At 48.5% G+C, this 17,059-nt stretch overlaps 1 protein-coding gene across 6 annotated transcripts in view; it reads left to right on the top strand.

Annotated features, from left to right (window-relative positions):
- POGZ (pogo transposable element derived with ZNF domain) overlaps positions 1-17,059 on the top strand; it is a 1,205,269-nt gene that overhangs the window by 608,273 nt on the left and 579,937 nt on the right. For all 6 annotated transcript variants that reach the window (XM_069650424.1, XM_069650460.1, XM_069650451.1 and 3 more), the window contains exon 7: positions 382-576. In XM_069650424.1, the coding sequence (XP_069506525.1) occupies positions 382-576 (195 nt within the window). The remainder of the gene's footprint in view (positions 1-381; positions 577-17,059) is intronic.

Raw genomic sequence — 17,059 nt, 5'->3', positions numbered from 1 at the left:
CAACAGACCATAGTAAGACAGCTACTTTATTTTGACCACATTCTAAGATTTATTGATATGCAGGCCCAAAGCATTGAAATAATGTAAGTGCCTGGAGAGTCAATGAACATTATGCCTACTTTCTGGCCTTTCCTGAACCTTGTATTATGATTTGAGTTTGACTCCAAACATCCTTTCAATAGGCTAATGTTCAGTTGTGGCAAAGAAATCCAATTAAAACCGCACAGTTTTTTGTTTTTAGAGGGTAGAGCAGCAGCTTGTAGTGTAATTGGAGTTGGTATCCTTGTAAACAGTTTGAATTTGCCTAAATTACCCATCGGACAAATGCACATTGAGACCAAATCAAGTGAATTTTTTGTTACACTTTTATTCACTTTACAGTCAGTATTGCCAGTTTTGTGACTGTGAAAAGGCCCGGCATGACGGGGGACAACAGCAACGAGGGAATGAAGCTGGTGAATACAGTAAACACTGTAACATCATTGAGCCAGAGCCCAAGTACCATGATGCTTTCAAACAACGGTAACACCAACAACCTTCAGAGATCTACTCCTTCAGACCCACATGCAATGAAAGGTGATATTTTGGGATTTGGCTGCTCTGGGGTTTTCGCTCTGGTACCTCGTGTGCAAGTGACATGTGGCCGATTGTAGTTTAACATTCTTCTGTGTGTGACAATCACAGGAATATAATGAAAAAGTGATGGTTGGAATGTTTTTGGCAAACTCTTAACCACTGTCAATGCTTTGGGCAACCTTCCACACCACCCTTTGGTAGCCCTTCTGTGCCATTGCAAAAGAGGACCAGCCATATCTAAATCAGTCGGGTACTGCCACCAATGCGAGGAGTCTAGCCTGAACTGGTAGGCCACTTCCCCCTCTGCACAGAAACACAAGCAACCCCAGATATGCTTCAGCCTTGCTTGGCCACATCAGTGAGCTGCAGCTTGGTTCCCTATGGCCCAGCGAGTAAAGGACCCCCATCTGGGCATACCTTCTCTCACATAGGGAAATAAGCTTGGTCATTTGTTATTAAGATATTCTTTTTTGCTACTTTCCCTCTATGGAACATATCCTTCCCCACCCGCCAACATTTTGCTGTTTTGTCCTTGTCCTGACTTTTGGAGGCAAGTGAAGTCTTTTTTATTAATTTGCCTAAGCTCATTTGTTTTGGGAGCAGTCATCAGTCCCTATGGCAATCAGTGCAGAAGAACTCTGTTCTCCATTTTACAGTGAAGTGCAGTAGGGATACTGTGTGTACCTATAACTTTATTTTTTTATCTTTACTTGCATGATGTGTCTATAAATGATTGTTGGCAGTGGCTACTTAACTTTTGTTTGCTTTCATGGTCTTGTGTATTTTTGCATTTTATTGCTTAATGCCTTTTAAAGTACCATATACGCTATAATGGCTGTGCCATGAGATTTTCGCCTTTCCTTTGGCTATCTTGTAATTTGGCCTTCTTGCCCTGGATTTGCCATATAGGGTAAACCCTTTAGTGGGAAAAATTCCAGCTTTCCTGGGCATTTTGCAGCAGTGTCTGTTTGTGGCCAGGTGTGGGAAGTGCGAGACTCTGGTCCTAGTCCACATCCATCCAAGGTGCCTGGTGTTGGGCAGATATGGTAACCATAGGCTGTCCATGCTTGGTCAGCCCCTGCCAGTTTGAAGGGTGCAGATTCTTACCATTGGTGGGCTTGGGGGCAACTCCTGCTCGAATCCTGGATTAAAAAGAGGAATTTGGCACCATTCATCAGATCGTCATTGGAGCCAGGGCTCCTAGAATTGGGAGCATTCCGCTGAGGGACCAGAACTCGTTGTTGCAGCCAACCAACATTGTCTTCAACTGTCCCGGTTAAGCCATGCTCTTTTTGATCTCCAGAAGGCTTTCATTGGTGCTTCAACCTCTGGACCAGTTGGACGAATCAGTCTTGACCCCCCCTACTGAAGGATCGTTTCCTTGGACGCTGTCAGAAGTGTCCTGGAACCATCCTCTGGGCTGACCAGCTTTCTTGTGAGTTAACTCACCACATCGGTCACTGTCCCATGTTCACACTTGCAACTCCCCAGACCCTTGACTATTGAAACAAAAGCTTTCCCCCTAGTCCCCCTGCATTTTCATCTCTTCAGCATGAAGAGGGGCCTTGGAGGTCCAGCTTATTTGTTTCCAGCACAAGTGTCAACTTCTGCCATTTCTTCGAAGTGGCCATCGCTGATCTCTGCTTCCATCATGTCCTGGGGGTCCTCTGAGGTTGTCAACAACTTGGTGGTCTTTTCTTCATTGTGCCAGGATTGTCCAGCTGTTCAGTCCCAGGACTCCTTTTATTTTTTTTTTAATTTCTTTATTGGCATTTCGCTTAACACAATCAACTAGGCAACCCCCCCTAAACCCCTCTTCCCCCCCTCGTACACACGTGAAGGTAATACAAGAAAACCAGAAGCAGCCTGGGTAACAGGACCAGCGTCTTACAGATAACTCTCCCAGTCAGTCTCTGTGCCGACGAGGCTTTATAGTCCAAAGTGCCCATTCCTCGGGTAGAGTTCTAGGGAGTGGGTGGAGATCTCACCTCGAGACCCGGATGAACGAGGGACCTCTGCGCAGCAGGGGACCGAGGACTCTCCCTCCCCGGCTGGCCGAGGAGGTATAGCGTATATGCATCCCACATCCGACTGTCCCCCCGACAGTTCCCTCTCAACACATCCCATCCAGTCTCCATATCGTTGCAATACAATATGTCCTTTGAAAATTGGGCAATTGTCGGACTCCGCTTTCTTCCCGACCCCATAGCCACTCGACGTTTTGCCAGAATTAAGAGAAGACCTATCCGTTTCCTAGTCCCTTTGGGTATCTGCTCCGTGTACCCCAATAAGGCCATTACGGGATCTGGCGCAAGCTGTTGCCTCGCAATATCTCCAATCACCACAAACACCTGCTGCCAGAAGTGCACCATCTCCGCACACTCCCAAGCCACATGGAGAAAACCCGCTGTCTCCTGTCCGCATCTGAGGCAGGCCCCCGATCTCTGAGAAAAGTAATCTTTTAGCTGGGCCGGGTTGTAGTAACATTGAACACAACTAATGCCGACAGGGCTCCTCTGTCCCTCAGCTGATCGATGGAGATAAACTTCCCATCCGGAAACAGGGACCCCAGCCTAGTGACACCTAAATGTTTCATCGTAGCTACATAATGCGCCTCACTAGTCAGGGGAACACCAGGCATAAATATTGGCGGAATTTCCAGTGAGTAGAGTACACTGCCAATGGGCGCATGTTCCAGAAGAGACCAGGCCCAACATGTAAGCCGCACCAAGTTTCGAGGAGTCCGAGAGCGGCTCAGAGCCGTTAGGATGACCGACCTTAGCAACGCTGGTGATGCAATTGACCTCTCTAACTCCACATATCTGTGCTCTGCTGCCATCCCATACCAGTACCTGAGGTAACTGGCCTGCGCCACTAGATAGTATAACTCAAAATCGGGCAGTGCCAGACCCCCCTCCCGAGCCGGTGCCGTAAGCTTCCCCCAGGAAACCCAAACCTTTTTACCCGCCCATATGAAGTGCGCCATCGATGAACGTAGATCCCAGAAGTATTTTTGAGGCACCTTTTTATAGGCACATTTAGAAACACATACAAACATTTGGGAAGAAAAGACATCTTGACCACCGAGATCCTACCATATAAGTTAAGTGGGAGTGAGGTCCAACCCAGCATCACCCGTTTAGCCGATTCTAGTGCCTCAACATAATTCGCAGCATACACCACCTCCTCTTCTCTCGCTACGGTGACCCCCAGATATCGAGTGCTTCGTAGATCCCACTGGAATCCCCAAATATCCCGAAATTGAGATGCCCCACCTGTCAATGGGAAGATAACAGACTTACTGGCATTTATTCTAAGCCCCAAAAGTTCTCCAAATCGCTGAAGATCCAGCATTATCAGGTCAAGGTTAATTTCAGGATGGCGAACGAACAGGACCATATCATATGCATACAACGATATTACCACTTTATGAGTATGCAACTGAACTCCCCGGTGTAGATGAAACGCCCTAACCCTTTCAGCCCAAGGCTCTATCGCCAAGGCGAATAACAGGGGGGGACAGCGTACAAACCCTGACGTGTCCCCCGCTCGAGCGGTAATATACCCCAGTGGTCTGCCCATTCACCCTCACCCTAGCCAACGGGTTGGTATATAGAAGCGACACCAAGGAGACAAAAAACTTGCCCAAGCCCATCCTGCAAAAAACAATGAAATAAATGACCATTCAACGGAATCAAATGCCTTGGTGGCATCCAACAAGACCGCCACCACTGGGTCATCCGCTGACAACGCCGCCATCAGACCAAACATTCTCCGCAGCCCGAACAAGGTCGAACGACCCGGAATGAACCCTGCCTGATCAGCCCTCACCAAGGTTGGCATCAGCGGTGCCAGCCGCATCGCTACAATTTTCGCCAAGATCTTATTATCAAGATTGATAAGCAAAATCGGGCGGTATGGTGGGCAGTCACCTTCCGGCTTCCCCGGCTTCAGCTATCCAACCACTACAGCTTCCCTAAGGGAATCAGGTAATCGGCCCTTGGACAAAGCCTCTTGATACATTCGTAATAAATATGGTGCCAGTCTTTCAGCATAACACTTATAAAATTCTGCTGTAAAGCCGTCAGGGCCCGGGGATTTCCCACCCGGCAATGATTTAATAGCTTCCATCACCTCATCCAGCATCACTGGCCTATTCAACCACTCCCTCTGCTCCTCCGAGCACCAATACAGCCCTACATCGTCAAGAAAAGCCTCTATATCTGCCTGCGCCACCGCCAATTGGGACGAGTACAACTGGCCATAAAATTCCTGGAATTCATGAACTATCCCCTTGTCCTCGTAATGATCAACTCCCCTCTCATCTGTAATCACCTTCACCCTGTTCTCCAAGCCACCCAGCCGAGTGGTTCTCGTGAGTGACCGCCACTGGGCCTGCCCTACTCCATACTTCGAGGGGCTATCCTATCCCACATATATTTAACCTCCCGCTGAGCAAGGGCATGAAACTTCTGCAATTTCCGCTTAATATTTCCATGCTGGGTTTTAGTCGGAACAGGGGCCCTCTCCTGCAAAACCCGTATTTCCTCCTCCGTATCAGCCAGATCTTTCTGTAACTTCTTCAGAATCCCCAACTCCTTGGCTATACATTCACCCCTGATCACACACTTAAATCCTTCCCACAGGATGCCAGCGGTTGACACCGACCCATCATTGACCTCAAAATATACATCTATAGCCTTCGCCAGTTCCTCCCTAAAGACTCCATCCGTGAGTACGTCACTCTTAAACCTCCAGAGAGGCCTCACCTTATCTTGGCCCTCTAAACGGATGAATAACAGAACAGGAGCATGGTCCGATACAGTGCGGGTCAGAATACCTAACCCTACTGACTGACCTATAATTGCAAGAGACACCAGGAAATAGTCTAGTCGGGCCGCCGAACCATGCAGAGCAGAGTAGTGTGTAAATTGACTCACCCTCCAAATATCTTCAATATCCCACACTGGGAGCATACCTCGAATTCTGGTGGAAGTCTTACTACCTAGATGCACCACACTGCCCACCCTATCCAAAGAGATGTCCAAAACCAAGTTAAAATCTCCTGCCCATATAATTTCCCCTTCGGGAAGTACCCCCAATTGCCTCTCTACCCAGTCAAGAGACTCTATCGTGTCCTGGTTGGGACCGTAGTAGCATATTAGTGTATATAGCGTCCCCTGGATAACCCCCTGTACCGCCAAGGCCCTACTTTCTTGATCCTTCATAACCTTTATCAGGCGGAACCCCACCGATCTATGAACCAAAATGCACACTCCCCTGGAATAGGAAGAGAAATACCTATGGCACCCCCAGCTCTTGCCAAACTTGGATTCAGTAGCTGCCGTCAACTGGGTCTCCTGAAGAAAAGCCACCCCCACCCTATGCCGTTCCAGATATTGCAAGACTTTCCGACATTTAGGCAAGCTATTAAGGCCCCTGACGTTCCAGGTCATATAATTCACTGTCGCCATTTGAAGGTGCTCAAGCACGTACCTTCCCGTCCCCACTCAACCCCACAGGCTTCCAAACCCTCTGTGTGTACCCCCAATCTCCCACCCCCTCGCCCCCATCCTACCGACAACCCCCCAACCTGTCGGTGATTGCCCCCCGCTCCCCGCCCCACCCCTCTACAAACCCCACCATGAGCACTCCCCCACCCATACTGGAGACCCCAACATTCCAGCTCTCCAACCACCATTAGCTTATATGCAAACAGCTTTCGCTCAAGGGGTGAATACGAGCCCAACCGTCCATTGCACCACTCCAGGAGAATTGTCTCTAGGCGTAAATCCATCACCAACTACCAAGGACAGCTGCGACATCAAGAGCTCCTTCCATGTTTGAGCGGAGTCAGTCATCGTTCATCCGTGGTCTGGGAGACCCCGGAAGCATATCGAGAAAGGAGGCCTCCTCCGGAGTTTGGAAATACATCGACTTTCTGTCATGTACAACTCGCATTTTGGCCGGGAATAGCATTGCATATTTCAGACCTCTTTCTCTTAGTCTCTTCTTGACTTCCAGAAAAGTTCTCCTGGCAGCTTGCACCCTATCAGAAAAGTCTGGGAAAAATTTGATTACATCCCCTTTATAAGACAAGGTACCTTTTCTCTATGGCTTTCCTGAGCGCCGTATCCCTATCCCGATAATTCAATAACCTGGCAATCAGCGGAAGAGGCGGGGCCCCCGGGATCGGTCTCCGACCACTGGGGATCCTATGCGCTCTTTCAACAACGCAGATCGGGGAGAAGCCCTCAGGTCCCAGTGTTTCTCGCATTATTTCCTCCACCCGAGACTCCATGTTCCTCTGGCTCTCCGACTCAGATAAGCCAAAGATTCGTATGTTATTCCGGCGGGATCTCGATTCAAGGTCGTCTTGCTTCTCCCGAAGTTCTTTGAGGGCCTTCCTGACCGCAGACATTTCTCCTGAGACCGATGTCGCCACTCCCTCCACTCCTGCCAGGCGCCCCTCCGCCTCGTCCAATCTTTCCCCAGGTCTATCCAAACGGACCTGCATGTGGTCCACCTTGCCGGTTAGTGTCTAGCTTACCATCCAAAGATTGGATTCTTGATTGTAGCTGCATGATCATTACCTTAATGTCCTGAAAAGCAGCAGCGGGGTCTGACTCTGGGCCCGCGGCATACGACACCGCCAAGTCACTTAGTGTTCCGCTGTTTTTAACTTGTGTGGGCATCTCAAAGTTTAACTTTGACTGTTGCTTACCCCCCTTACCTGACTTAGACATAGCCAGTATCATAAGTGGATCACCAAGATAATGTTTTGGATATGATGACCAGGGCCAACCGTGCCCTCGTATTCCGCGCTCACCTCCTCACCGGGGGGAGGCCAGGCCCGAACTCCGTGTCTAACACCAGGATACACTGCGTCCGGCTCAGGCGCCAGGGATATGCTCCTCCAGCCCACAAAGTTTATTGCGTGCCCAAACCGAGTAACTCCCGATAAGTAGAGTCCAGCATGAAGCAAGCGCTGTTCAGGGGGGGATCAGCCACCAGGAAGCCCCAAAACTCGTTGTCTCGGGGGCAGACGGTCCTCGACTGCACGGAACAAATCTCTGTGCTATGCCCGCAGCACCTTTCACAAGCACCGCCACCAGTCAATTCAGCGCCGTACCCGCCTCGGCGCCCGACTCCGCAGTCCTCCAGAGCAGGTATAACAGGTGGGCCGTATCAAATCCTGGCCAGAGTGCCCAATGTCCCCCGCCGGGTCAGAGAGCCGACCTCCCCACCCCCACTGCTCCCCATACCGGCGGCCCAAACCAGGCAGCAACAGAACCGGTCCCGGGGGGGTGTCCCGAGGCCAGGGGATCAGCACCCCCTCCTCCCGCCCTGGGGCCTCTCCAACTGCACCGATTATACGCCCCCCCCAACCACTCGTACCTCTGGGGTATTTGTATGATCTGCTGCCAAGGAGGAGCACTGCCCGCTTCCACATTCACCGCCGCGATGGGCGTCTACAGCTCCGGCTGCCTCGGATGGAACGGCCGCCACACCGACCCAGCTCCATGGGGCACCAGGACACTCAGCGCCACGTCCGACAAGGTGCACACCGCTCCAGCTGACCCGGGCCGGGCCGCCGCACTCATCCACAATCCGCCTCCTCCTCACCTCTCACGGGAAGAAGGCGCTTCATCAGGCTCTGCCCTTCAGCTGCAGTCGTCCGAGAGGGGGTATCCCGCCGTGCCAGTCGCACTCAAAGTTCTCCACAGGCAGCCAACGTGGAGAGCCGTCGCGCCGTGCCTCCAGCAGGCCTGCACTCCCCCCCCCCCCCCCTTCTTCTCCGCAGCGGGACCCCGCCGAGGCTCCACAATGCCAATTCACTGCCCCGCCAGCGCCGGTTTCACCCAGGAAAACTTCTGCGGAGGTTTGATGCGTTCCTGCTCCAGATGTCACAGCTTAATTTTAAATATCTTCACGGAGACCGCCTGATAACATGCCAGATGTAGGACGTGCTGGAGAGCTTCACGGGCTTGCGGCCACCTTGGTTGGGCTCACTAGCACCCCCCCAGTCCCAGGACTCTTCTTGATGCCGAAGGTAATCTCTGAACTTGCACACCCCTTGCCCTCCTTCATTGGAACCAAGACACGGAGCATGGGCGCTCAGTGTGGTGCTTCAGTGAATGAGTACAGTGAGTGAGTAAATATACCCGTTTCCACCTTCCTCCATAGAGTTTAAAAGGCTTAAAGTCCTAGTCCTACCTCTCCCTTGCCTGACCGAGATTGGTGAGTTTCTGGTCAAGGATCCTCCGCATGTCTTCCTCTAAGGTGGTTGGATTCGAAGAGTGGATCTCCCAAGAACTTTCTTAAAATTGTTCTACAACTTAGAAACACTTGCAGACCTCCTGGTGGCTTTGCTAGCGCTTGTTCAATGTCTATTTAATACTCCTTGCTCTTCTAAAAAGAGCTGCTTTGGACCTGCGATTCCAAGGGCACTAGGCCCCATCTTTTCTAGCGTGGAAAGGACTTTTTAAGGTGTAGTGCCTTACTTTACAAGTCTTTGTATGGATTGTCTAACACCTTTCTTTCCTATATATTATTTTATTTGGTGCTTACCTGATTCTTTATTAACTAACTTGGCTGCACTGCAGTTGTTAAGATTGTTGCAACTGTGTTCAAAGTAAGTGTTCATGCTCTTCAGCCAGAGCACTCTAAAAGTTAATGTGTACATAATGGTGTTGCATGTTTAGTGTGAAACTTATCTGTGATTTCTAATTGCTAACAGTTTGTCCAAGGCTTAAATGAATTGTGAGCAAGTGCAATTTCAGAGCAGTATCCTTGATGCTGGCTGTACTGTCTACAAAGGAGCACCACATGAAGCCTTAAGGACCTATAATGCACGCAAGAGCGGAACTGCAATGTGACCAAATGCAGTTTTACAGTTGTGCAGTCATATGGGAGTGGTGCCACACGGGTACTTTTTTTTTTTCTTCTATTCCTTGTCAAGGAATTAACAACGTATACGTGCAGAAATGTTCTCTCGCTCCCGGTTTTCCTAGGTGCAATCTGTGTAATGGCCTTGTGAAAGGATCCTCACAAAGAAAGGAGCTCAAGAATCGTCCCAACAGATTCTTTCTTGTCAGTCTTTAACAAGGACAGCACCTTTCTCAGTACCTACAGGGGGGCGGGAACGATTTCCCTATATTAAATTCGTACACTGACATGCAAAATCCATCCGCAGCTCCATTGTTGTTTTCTCAATCACTACCCTTAACGACACACTCCCATTGTTAAATCGAAACGTGACTGCCGACACGGCTCTGCTAAAGGAAATAATTGACTTTTTATTCTTTATCATTTGTGAGAGCCTTGAAAATAAAGCAGATCATAACAATTCACTAACTAAAACTCCTTCCATATTTGACAGTTCCTCTCCAAAATTCAATCAATTTCAAAGCTTAAAGAAAACTGACAATGGACATTGGGCCTATTGCACTCTTTCAAACTTGCTAATGACAGACACTGGGCTGTTTGCCTATTCCTTCAGTATTTCGGAGAATGCGGACCGACTCCGGTAAAAAAGCTTTTAAATTTACTGGATGGAAATAATATTTAAAATCCATTCCCCGGATGGCCTCTGCACCGTCCAGATTCTGCCCTTAGCCAGCTTTACACTGTTGTGTAAAATGTATCTATTTACTGCCACGAGGCAGAAGCCCTTCCAAAATGGCCACCTGCAACTTTGTTTGATCTCACTGCTCTGAACCCTAACACCAAGCCCCACTGTCCATCCCCATTAGCTGCCACACCCTTTTCTACAACCAATCGTGAGCCGGCAGGCTTGAGCCGGCCCACACAAAGGCACTCACCAAGGCACCTCTACTGTCGTGAGCCTGTCTGGAGCCATATTTGCAATGGGCCCCCGCACGCTGGCACCCATCTGGTAAGAACTGCCTTATATCTTCTGCAATCCGCGCCCCCCAGAACACGTGTATCATATGGTCATTGTAAGCCTTGAAGTAACGCTTCCTGCTAAATTAAGTTTTGCCCCTGCCCAACACGGCATGACTTTGAAACTTGGTCACTGTCCCACGAATTCATAGGGCAGACATATGGAGTCTAACCAGTAAACTACTCCACCTGCCATCCTGCGCTCCACCTTTGTACGTGTATCTTACCTCTTATGCGAACACTGCAACTATGCTACTAGTCTATCTAACATTACGAGCAGTTGACTTTCTTGACCGTATGTTGCCTGCTCCCGACATCAGTACATAACAATGTGTGCCATATATGCCTTTGTTCAACCTAGCCACTGCAAATGCATTGAACCAAGCCATGCTGTCCACACTGATCCTAGCCTTGTGACCACTGTGAACATTGTGATAGCATTGCATCTAGACATCTGTGCTTATTTTGAATCTAGATATTTGTGCATACTTTGAACTTAGCCCCCTGTGTCCACTCTGATCCTAGCCTTGTGACCACCATGAAAGTATTATATCTAGACATTTGTGCACATTTTGAACCCAGCCACGCTGTGTCCACACTGATCCTAGCCTTGTGACCACTGTGACCATTGTGATAACATTGCATCTAGACATTTGTGCATATTTTGAACCTAGCCCCGTGTCCACACTGATCCTAGCCTTGTGACCATTGTGAAAGTACTGTATCTAGACATTTGTGCATTTATTGAATCATTGCTATCACTCTACCCTAGAGAGATCGCTTCTATCCACTCACATATCTGCTATAGCTTCCGTGATACTACCTTACCCAGTCACCTACTCCCATGCATTGACACCCCTCAACCAACTTTAAATGCCACATTTACCATTAGCTAGCCACCTCACGCACAAACCATGTATATGCCTTTGATCTACACTGTCCTACTGAGGACTATCCTAGACCTATTTAGTATACTAGACCTTACCATGCCACATACTTTGCCTTTATCAGCGCATGCAACTCTCCATAACAAACCCCCTAGTCAAAATGACCTGATCACAAGACCTTGTAGTCTCCTCCAAAGAAACCTCAAACTTTGCGCCAGACTCCCCAAAATCTATGAACCTCTAGCCAAAACCTTATATCCTCTCTCTAATAACACCACCAGAAACTAAGAGGCCCTCAGCCTAACACCAAAACCCCCCTCTCACAAAGCCACCAACACTCAGCACCCACTCCAGCTCAATAGCCGACTCACTCGAGACCTCAACACCCACCCAAGGTACCACCACAACACCCAAGCACTACCTATGGAGTCCATACAGACCGGTATAAAAGGAGCTCTAATAAATGCCAGTTCTATGGTGGCCCATGCCACAAATAGCCGATCTACTCCTACCAGAAAAAATTGACTTCCTTGCTATCACTGAATCCTGGTTTCACTCAGCAGCTGGCCCAGCGATCATGTTAGCCATCCCCAAGGACTACACCCTTTTAGAATAGATTGCACTACTTCCCGAGGCGGAGGCCTTGCCATAATTGCAAAAACTAGCCTAGCACCGAGGCTCGCCTCTCCACTAAATGCAGACTTATGCAAATCACTCACTGCCAAGTTGATCATATCTGACACCCAGACCTTATCTATTCACCTCATTTACAGACCCCCAATATCCTATCTGATGACCTTTAAAAACTCCTCCCTATGCCTTCTCTTAGGGGACCTCAACCTTGGTTTCAAAGACCCATCAGATCATAACGCTACGCAGATTAACAACTCCCTTGAGGAATTAGGGTTCACCCAAAAGGTAACTGGTGCGACCCATACTAAAGGTAGGACCCTCGATTGGACAGCAGAGCACAATTGCCAGAAATCCATCACCTCCATAACACTGCTGCCCTGGTCCGACCACCACCGGATCGCCTTCTCCTTAGAGGCTACAGCTCCCCTACATGATGATAGCATAGCTCCTGCCATTCCCTCTAGAAACAAAGAAAATATTACAGCCGAGAAACTCACTCCCCTGATTCTTCCCACCTTGAATTCTCTTCCTGCCCTCACAGACCCATTCATCTTGGTAGAGTACAACAAAGTAATGCTATCTGCTTTAGACGCTATAGCACCATTGAAAATCAGAAAGAGCAAACCGAAAAAAAATGTGAATTCATGGTTCTCTCACCTGAAAGCAATCAGACTAGAGCAACGCAAAAGTGAACAAATCTGGAAACTAGAGTAATCTGAATCTAATAAAAATAAACTCAGCAAACTAGCCTCCCTTTACACAAAAGAAATCATCCTTGCCAGACAAGAGTCACATAACCTGCGTATTACTCAAGCCAACTCAAATACTAAGGAATTGTTCACAATCCTCAGAGATAGAAACGCCCATCCAAGCTCCAGACACCTGCCTCAAGGACAAAAGCTGGTGCACCAGCATACAGAGCGCCCTATCTAACAAGATGACGACACTCCAGGCCAAGATTAACAATAAAAAAAGAAACACTCCTCCTTGCCCCTAATCAAAATAAAATCTCTGCACCCTTGCCCCTGACCACCTTGCCTCACACTCTTCCCACTCTACCTACACCCCACTTCAACTTCAAGAAAGTATCCATCCTAGAAGTTGAAAGTCATCCGAACCCTTGAACCGTCTAACTGCCACGGCGACCCTTACCCAGCACAAATTATAGAAGATGATGCACGTGACCTCTTCCCCATTCATTGCCAAACTTATAAATGCCTCCTTCTCCACTGGCACCATTCCCAACAACCTGAAACAGTCGTGGGTCCTCCCACTCCTTAAAAAACAAACACTTGACCCGTCTATACCCACAAACTATCGCCCCATCACCACAGTTCCGTTCCTGCTTAAAATCTTAGATAAGGTGGTGTACCTCCAAATCCAACAATATCTGGAATGCAACCACCTTCTAGGAGTACGTCAGTCAGGTTTTAGACCACAACACGGAACGGAAACTGCGCTTATCGACCTTAAAGCACAAATGGACGCCCCGAGAGACAATGGTAAAACAGCACTATTACTTTTTCTTGATCTCTCAGCGGTGTTCGACCTGGTTGACCATGAGATTCTTTGCAACCACTTGGACTCTGCCGCTCACTTCTCACAAGAAGCCAGAGGCTGGATTCAATCCTTCCTTGACAATAGAACAATACAGGTTTTCTCACCTTTAGCAGCCGCTGACCCCAAACCCATCACCTGCGGTGTGCCCCAGGGCTCCTGCGTTTCGCCTACTCTGTACAACATCTTTACAAAGCCCCTTTTTGATGATCTAGATGGCCTGGGTGTCACCTATGCTAACTATGCGGATGATACACAGATCCTCATCTGTTGACGGGAGATTGCAACAAGGATTTGGCCTTTGTGAATAAAGTGTACCTCATCATCCAGGCATGGATAGCATCTCATGGTCTATGCCAGAATGATGACAAAACGGAACTCCTCATTCTCGGCACCCCTGCTAACCTCAACAAACTAGGCCATTTCTACTCGAATTTCAAAATGGACAATAACAACATCACAGTAGCCAAGTAAGTCAAAACCCTTGGATTCTATCTAGACTCTAACCTTAAAAAAAACAAGTCAACTCCATGGCCTCAGCTACTGCTTATACTTGCAAGCTAATCAGAGCAGCCAAGCCCTTCCTTTCATCTAATAACTGCATTACCCTAGCAAGAACCCTCTTCTTATCCAAAATGGATTACTGCAATGCCTTGTATGTAGGGAGTAACAAATACATTACCAATAAGATCCAGATTCTACAAAATAATACCCTGAGAGCAGAAAGACCACATATCTGACCTCAGAAGATCCAACAACTGGCTCTCCACAAAAGACAAAATTCTCCTTTCTGATACATAAATGCCTGCACCAGGCCGGCCCACAATACCTCATTGGCAGATTCTCGAGACAATCCTCCAACCGTCCTTCGAGAACAGTCAATGCCAACCTCCTAATAGTGCCCAGATTTAAACACATGAAGACTGGTGGAAGCAGCTTCCCGGTCAAAGCTGCCCAATATTGGAACTCGCTCCCACCTACCCTATCTATGCTTTATATCCAACCTCATCCATTGGATTAAGGAAAATGACATCTGACACTCTACTACACTCAGATTACATCACTTGCCCTGTCTGTACATAATTGTTTCTTGCCATAATGTGTATAAAATGTAGTTTTACAAAGGTAGCGGGCGCCCCTCTCTCGCAAGAACAGACATGATAACCTGTTCAGTGGTTATTAACCACTTGAGAGTTCGCAGCCACTGCTTTTACTCACTGTGCCTTTCACAGATGGGAAATATCCATTTGCATATCAGTCTTTGTCCTGCCCAGGGGCAGTCCAGCACCGAAATACAATGGCAATTCCAATCTGAACGAGAGTACCACCAGCAACCCCATACACGTGTTTCACCCTTGTTGGGGATCATCAGTGAGGTGAAGCTGATGCCTCTCTAAGCACAGTGAGAGGGAGACCACGTCTGGTTGCCCCCAGGAGACCTAGGGTTACCAATCCCAGGTTCCTTAAAAAATAGTACTCTCGTTCAGATTGTAATTGCCATTGTATTTCGGTGCTGGACTGCCCCTGGGCAGGACAAAGACTGATATGCAAATGGATATTTCCCATCTGTGAAAGGCACAGTGAGTAAAAGCAGTGGCTGCGAACTCTCAAGTGGTTAATAACCACTGAACAGGTTATCATGTCTGTTCTTGCGAGAGAGGGGCGCCCGCTACCTTTGTAAAACTATTTGTTAAGGAACCTGGGATTGGTAACCCTAGGTCTCCTGGGGGCAACCAGACGTGGTCTCCCTCTCACTGTGCTTAGAGAGGCATCAGCTTCACCTCACTGATGATCCCCAACAAGGGTGAAACACGTGTATGGGGTTGCTGGTGGTACTCTCGTTCAGATTGGAATTGCCATTGTATTTCGGTGCTGGACTGCCCCTGGGCAGGACAAAGACTGATATGCAAATGGATATTTCCCATCTGTGAAAGGCACAGTGAGTAAAAGCAGTGGCTGCGAACTCTCAAGTGGTTAATAACCACTGAACAGGTTATCATGTCTGTTCTTGCGAGAGAGGGGCGCCCGCTACCTTTGTAAAACTATTTGTTAAGGAACCTGGGATTGGTAACCCTAGGTCTCCTGGGGGCAACCAGACGTGGTCTCCCTCTCACTGTGCTTAGAGAGGCATCAGCTTCACCTCACTGATGATCCCCAACAAGGGTGAAACACGTGTATGGGGTTGCTGGTGGTACTCTCGTTCAGATTGGAATTGCCATTGTATTTCGGTGCTGGACTGCCCCTGGGCAGGACAAAGACTGATATGCAAATGGATATTTCCCATCTGTGAAAGGCACAGTGAGTAAAAGCAGTGGCTGCGAACTCTCAAGTGGTTAATAACCACTGAACAGGTTATCATGTCTGTTCTTGCGAGAGAGGGGCGCCCGCTACCTTTGTAAAACTATTTGTTAAGGAACCTGGGATTGGTAACCCTAGGTCTCCTGGGGGCAACCAGACGTGGTCTCCCTCTCACTGTGCTTAGAGAGGCATCAGCTTCACCTCACTGATGATCCCCAACAAGGGTGAAACACGTGTATGGGGTTGCTGGTGGTACTCTCGTTCAGATTGGAATTGCCATTGTATTTCGGTGCTGGACTGCCCCTGGGCAGGACAAAGACTGATATGCAAATGGATATTTCCCATCTGTGAAAGGCACAGTGAGTAAAAGCAGTGGCTGCGAACTCTCAAGTGGTTAATAACCACTGAACAGGTTATCATGTCTGTTCTTGCGAGAGAGGGGCGCCCGCTACCTTTGTAAAACTATTTGTTAAGGAACCTGGGATTGGTAACCCTAGGTCTCCTGGGGGCAACCAGACGTGGTCTCCCTCTCACTGTGCTTAGAGAGGCATCAGCTTCACTTCACTGATGATCCCCAACAAGGGTGAAACACGTGTATGGGGTTGCTGGTGGTACTCTCGTTCAGATTGGAATTGCCATTGTATTTCGGTGCTGGACTGCCCCTGGGCAGGACAAAGACTGATATGCAACTGGATATTTCCCATCTGTGAAAGGCACAGTGAGTAAAAGCAGTGGCTGCGAACTCTCAAGTGGTTAATAACCACTGAACAGGTTATCATGTCTGTTCTTGCGAGAGAGGGGCGCCCGCTACCTTTGTAAAACTATTTGTTAAGGAACCTGGGATTGGTAACCCTAGGTCTCCTGGGGGCAACCAGACGTGGTCTCCCTCTCACTGTGCTTAGAGAGGCATCAGCTTCACCTCACTGATGATCCCCAACAAGGGTGAAACACGTGTATGGGGTTGCTGGTGGTACTCTCGTTCAGATTGGAATTGCCATTGTATTTCGGTGCTGGACTGCCCCTGGGCAGGACAAAGACTGATATGCAAATGGATATTTCCCATCTGTGAAAGGCACAGTGAGTAAAAGCAGTGGCTGCGAACTCTCAAGTGGTTGATAACCACTGAACAGGTTATCATGTCTGTTCTTGCGAGAGAGGGGCGCCCGCTACCTTTGTAAAACTATTTGTTAAGGAACCTGGGA

The sequence above is a fragment of the Ambystoma mexicanum genome, chromosome 1p (genome assembly GCF_040938575.1).
Source record: "Ambystoma mexicanum isolate Mex_15411 chromosome 1p, UKY_AmexF1_1, whole genome shotgun sequence".
NCBI classification, from domain to species: Eukaryota; Metazoa; Chordata; class Amphibia; order Caudata; family Ambystomatidae; genus Ambystoma; species Ambystoma mexicanum.
The sequence above is the reverse complement of the archived record's forward strand: the minus strand, read 5'-3'. Positions and strand labels throughout refer to the sequence as shown.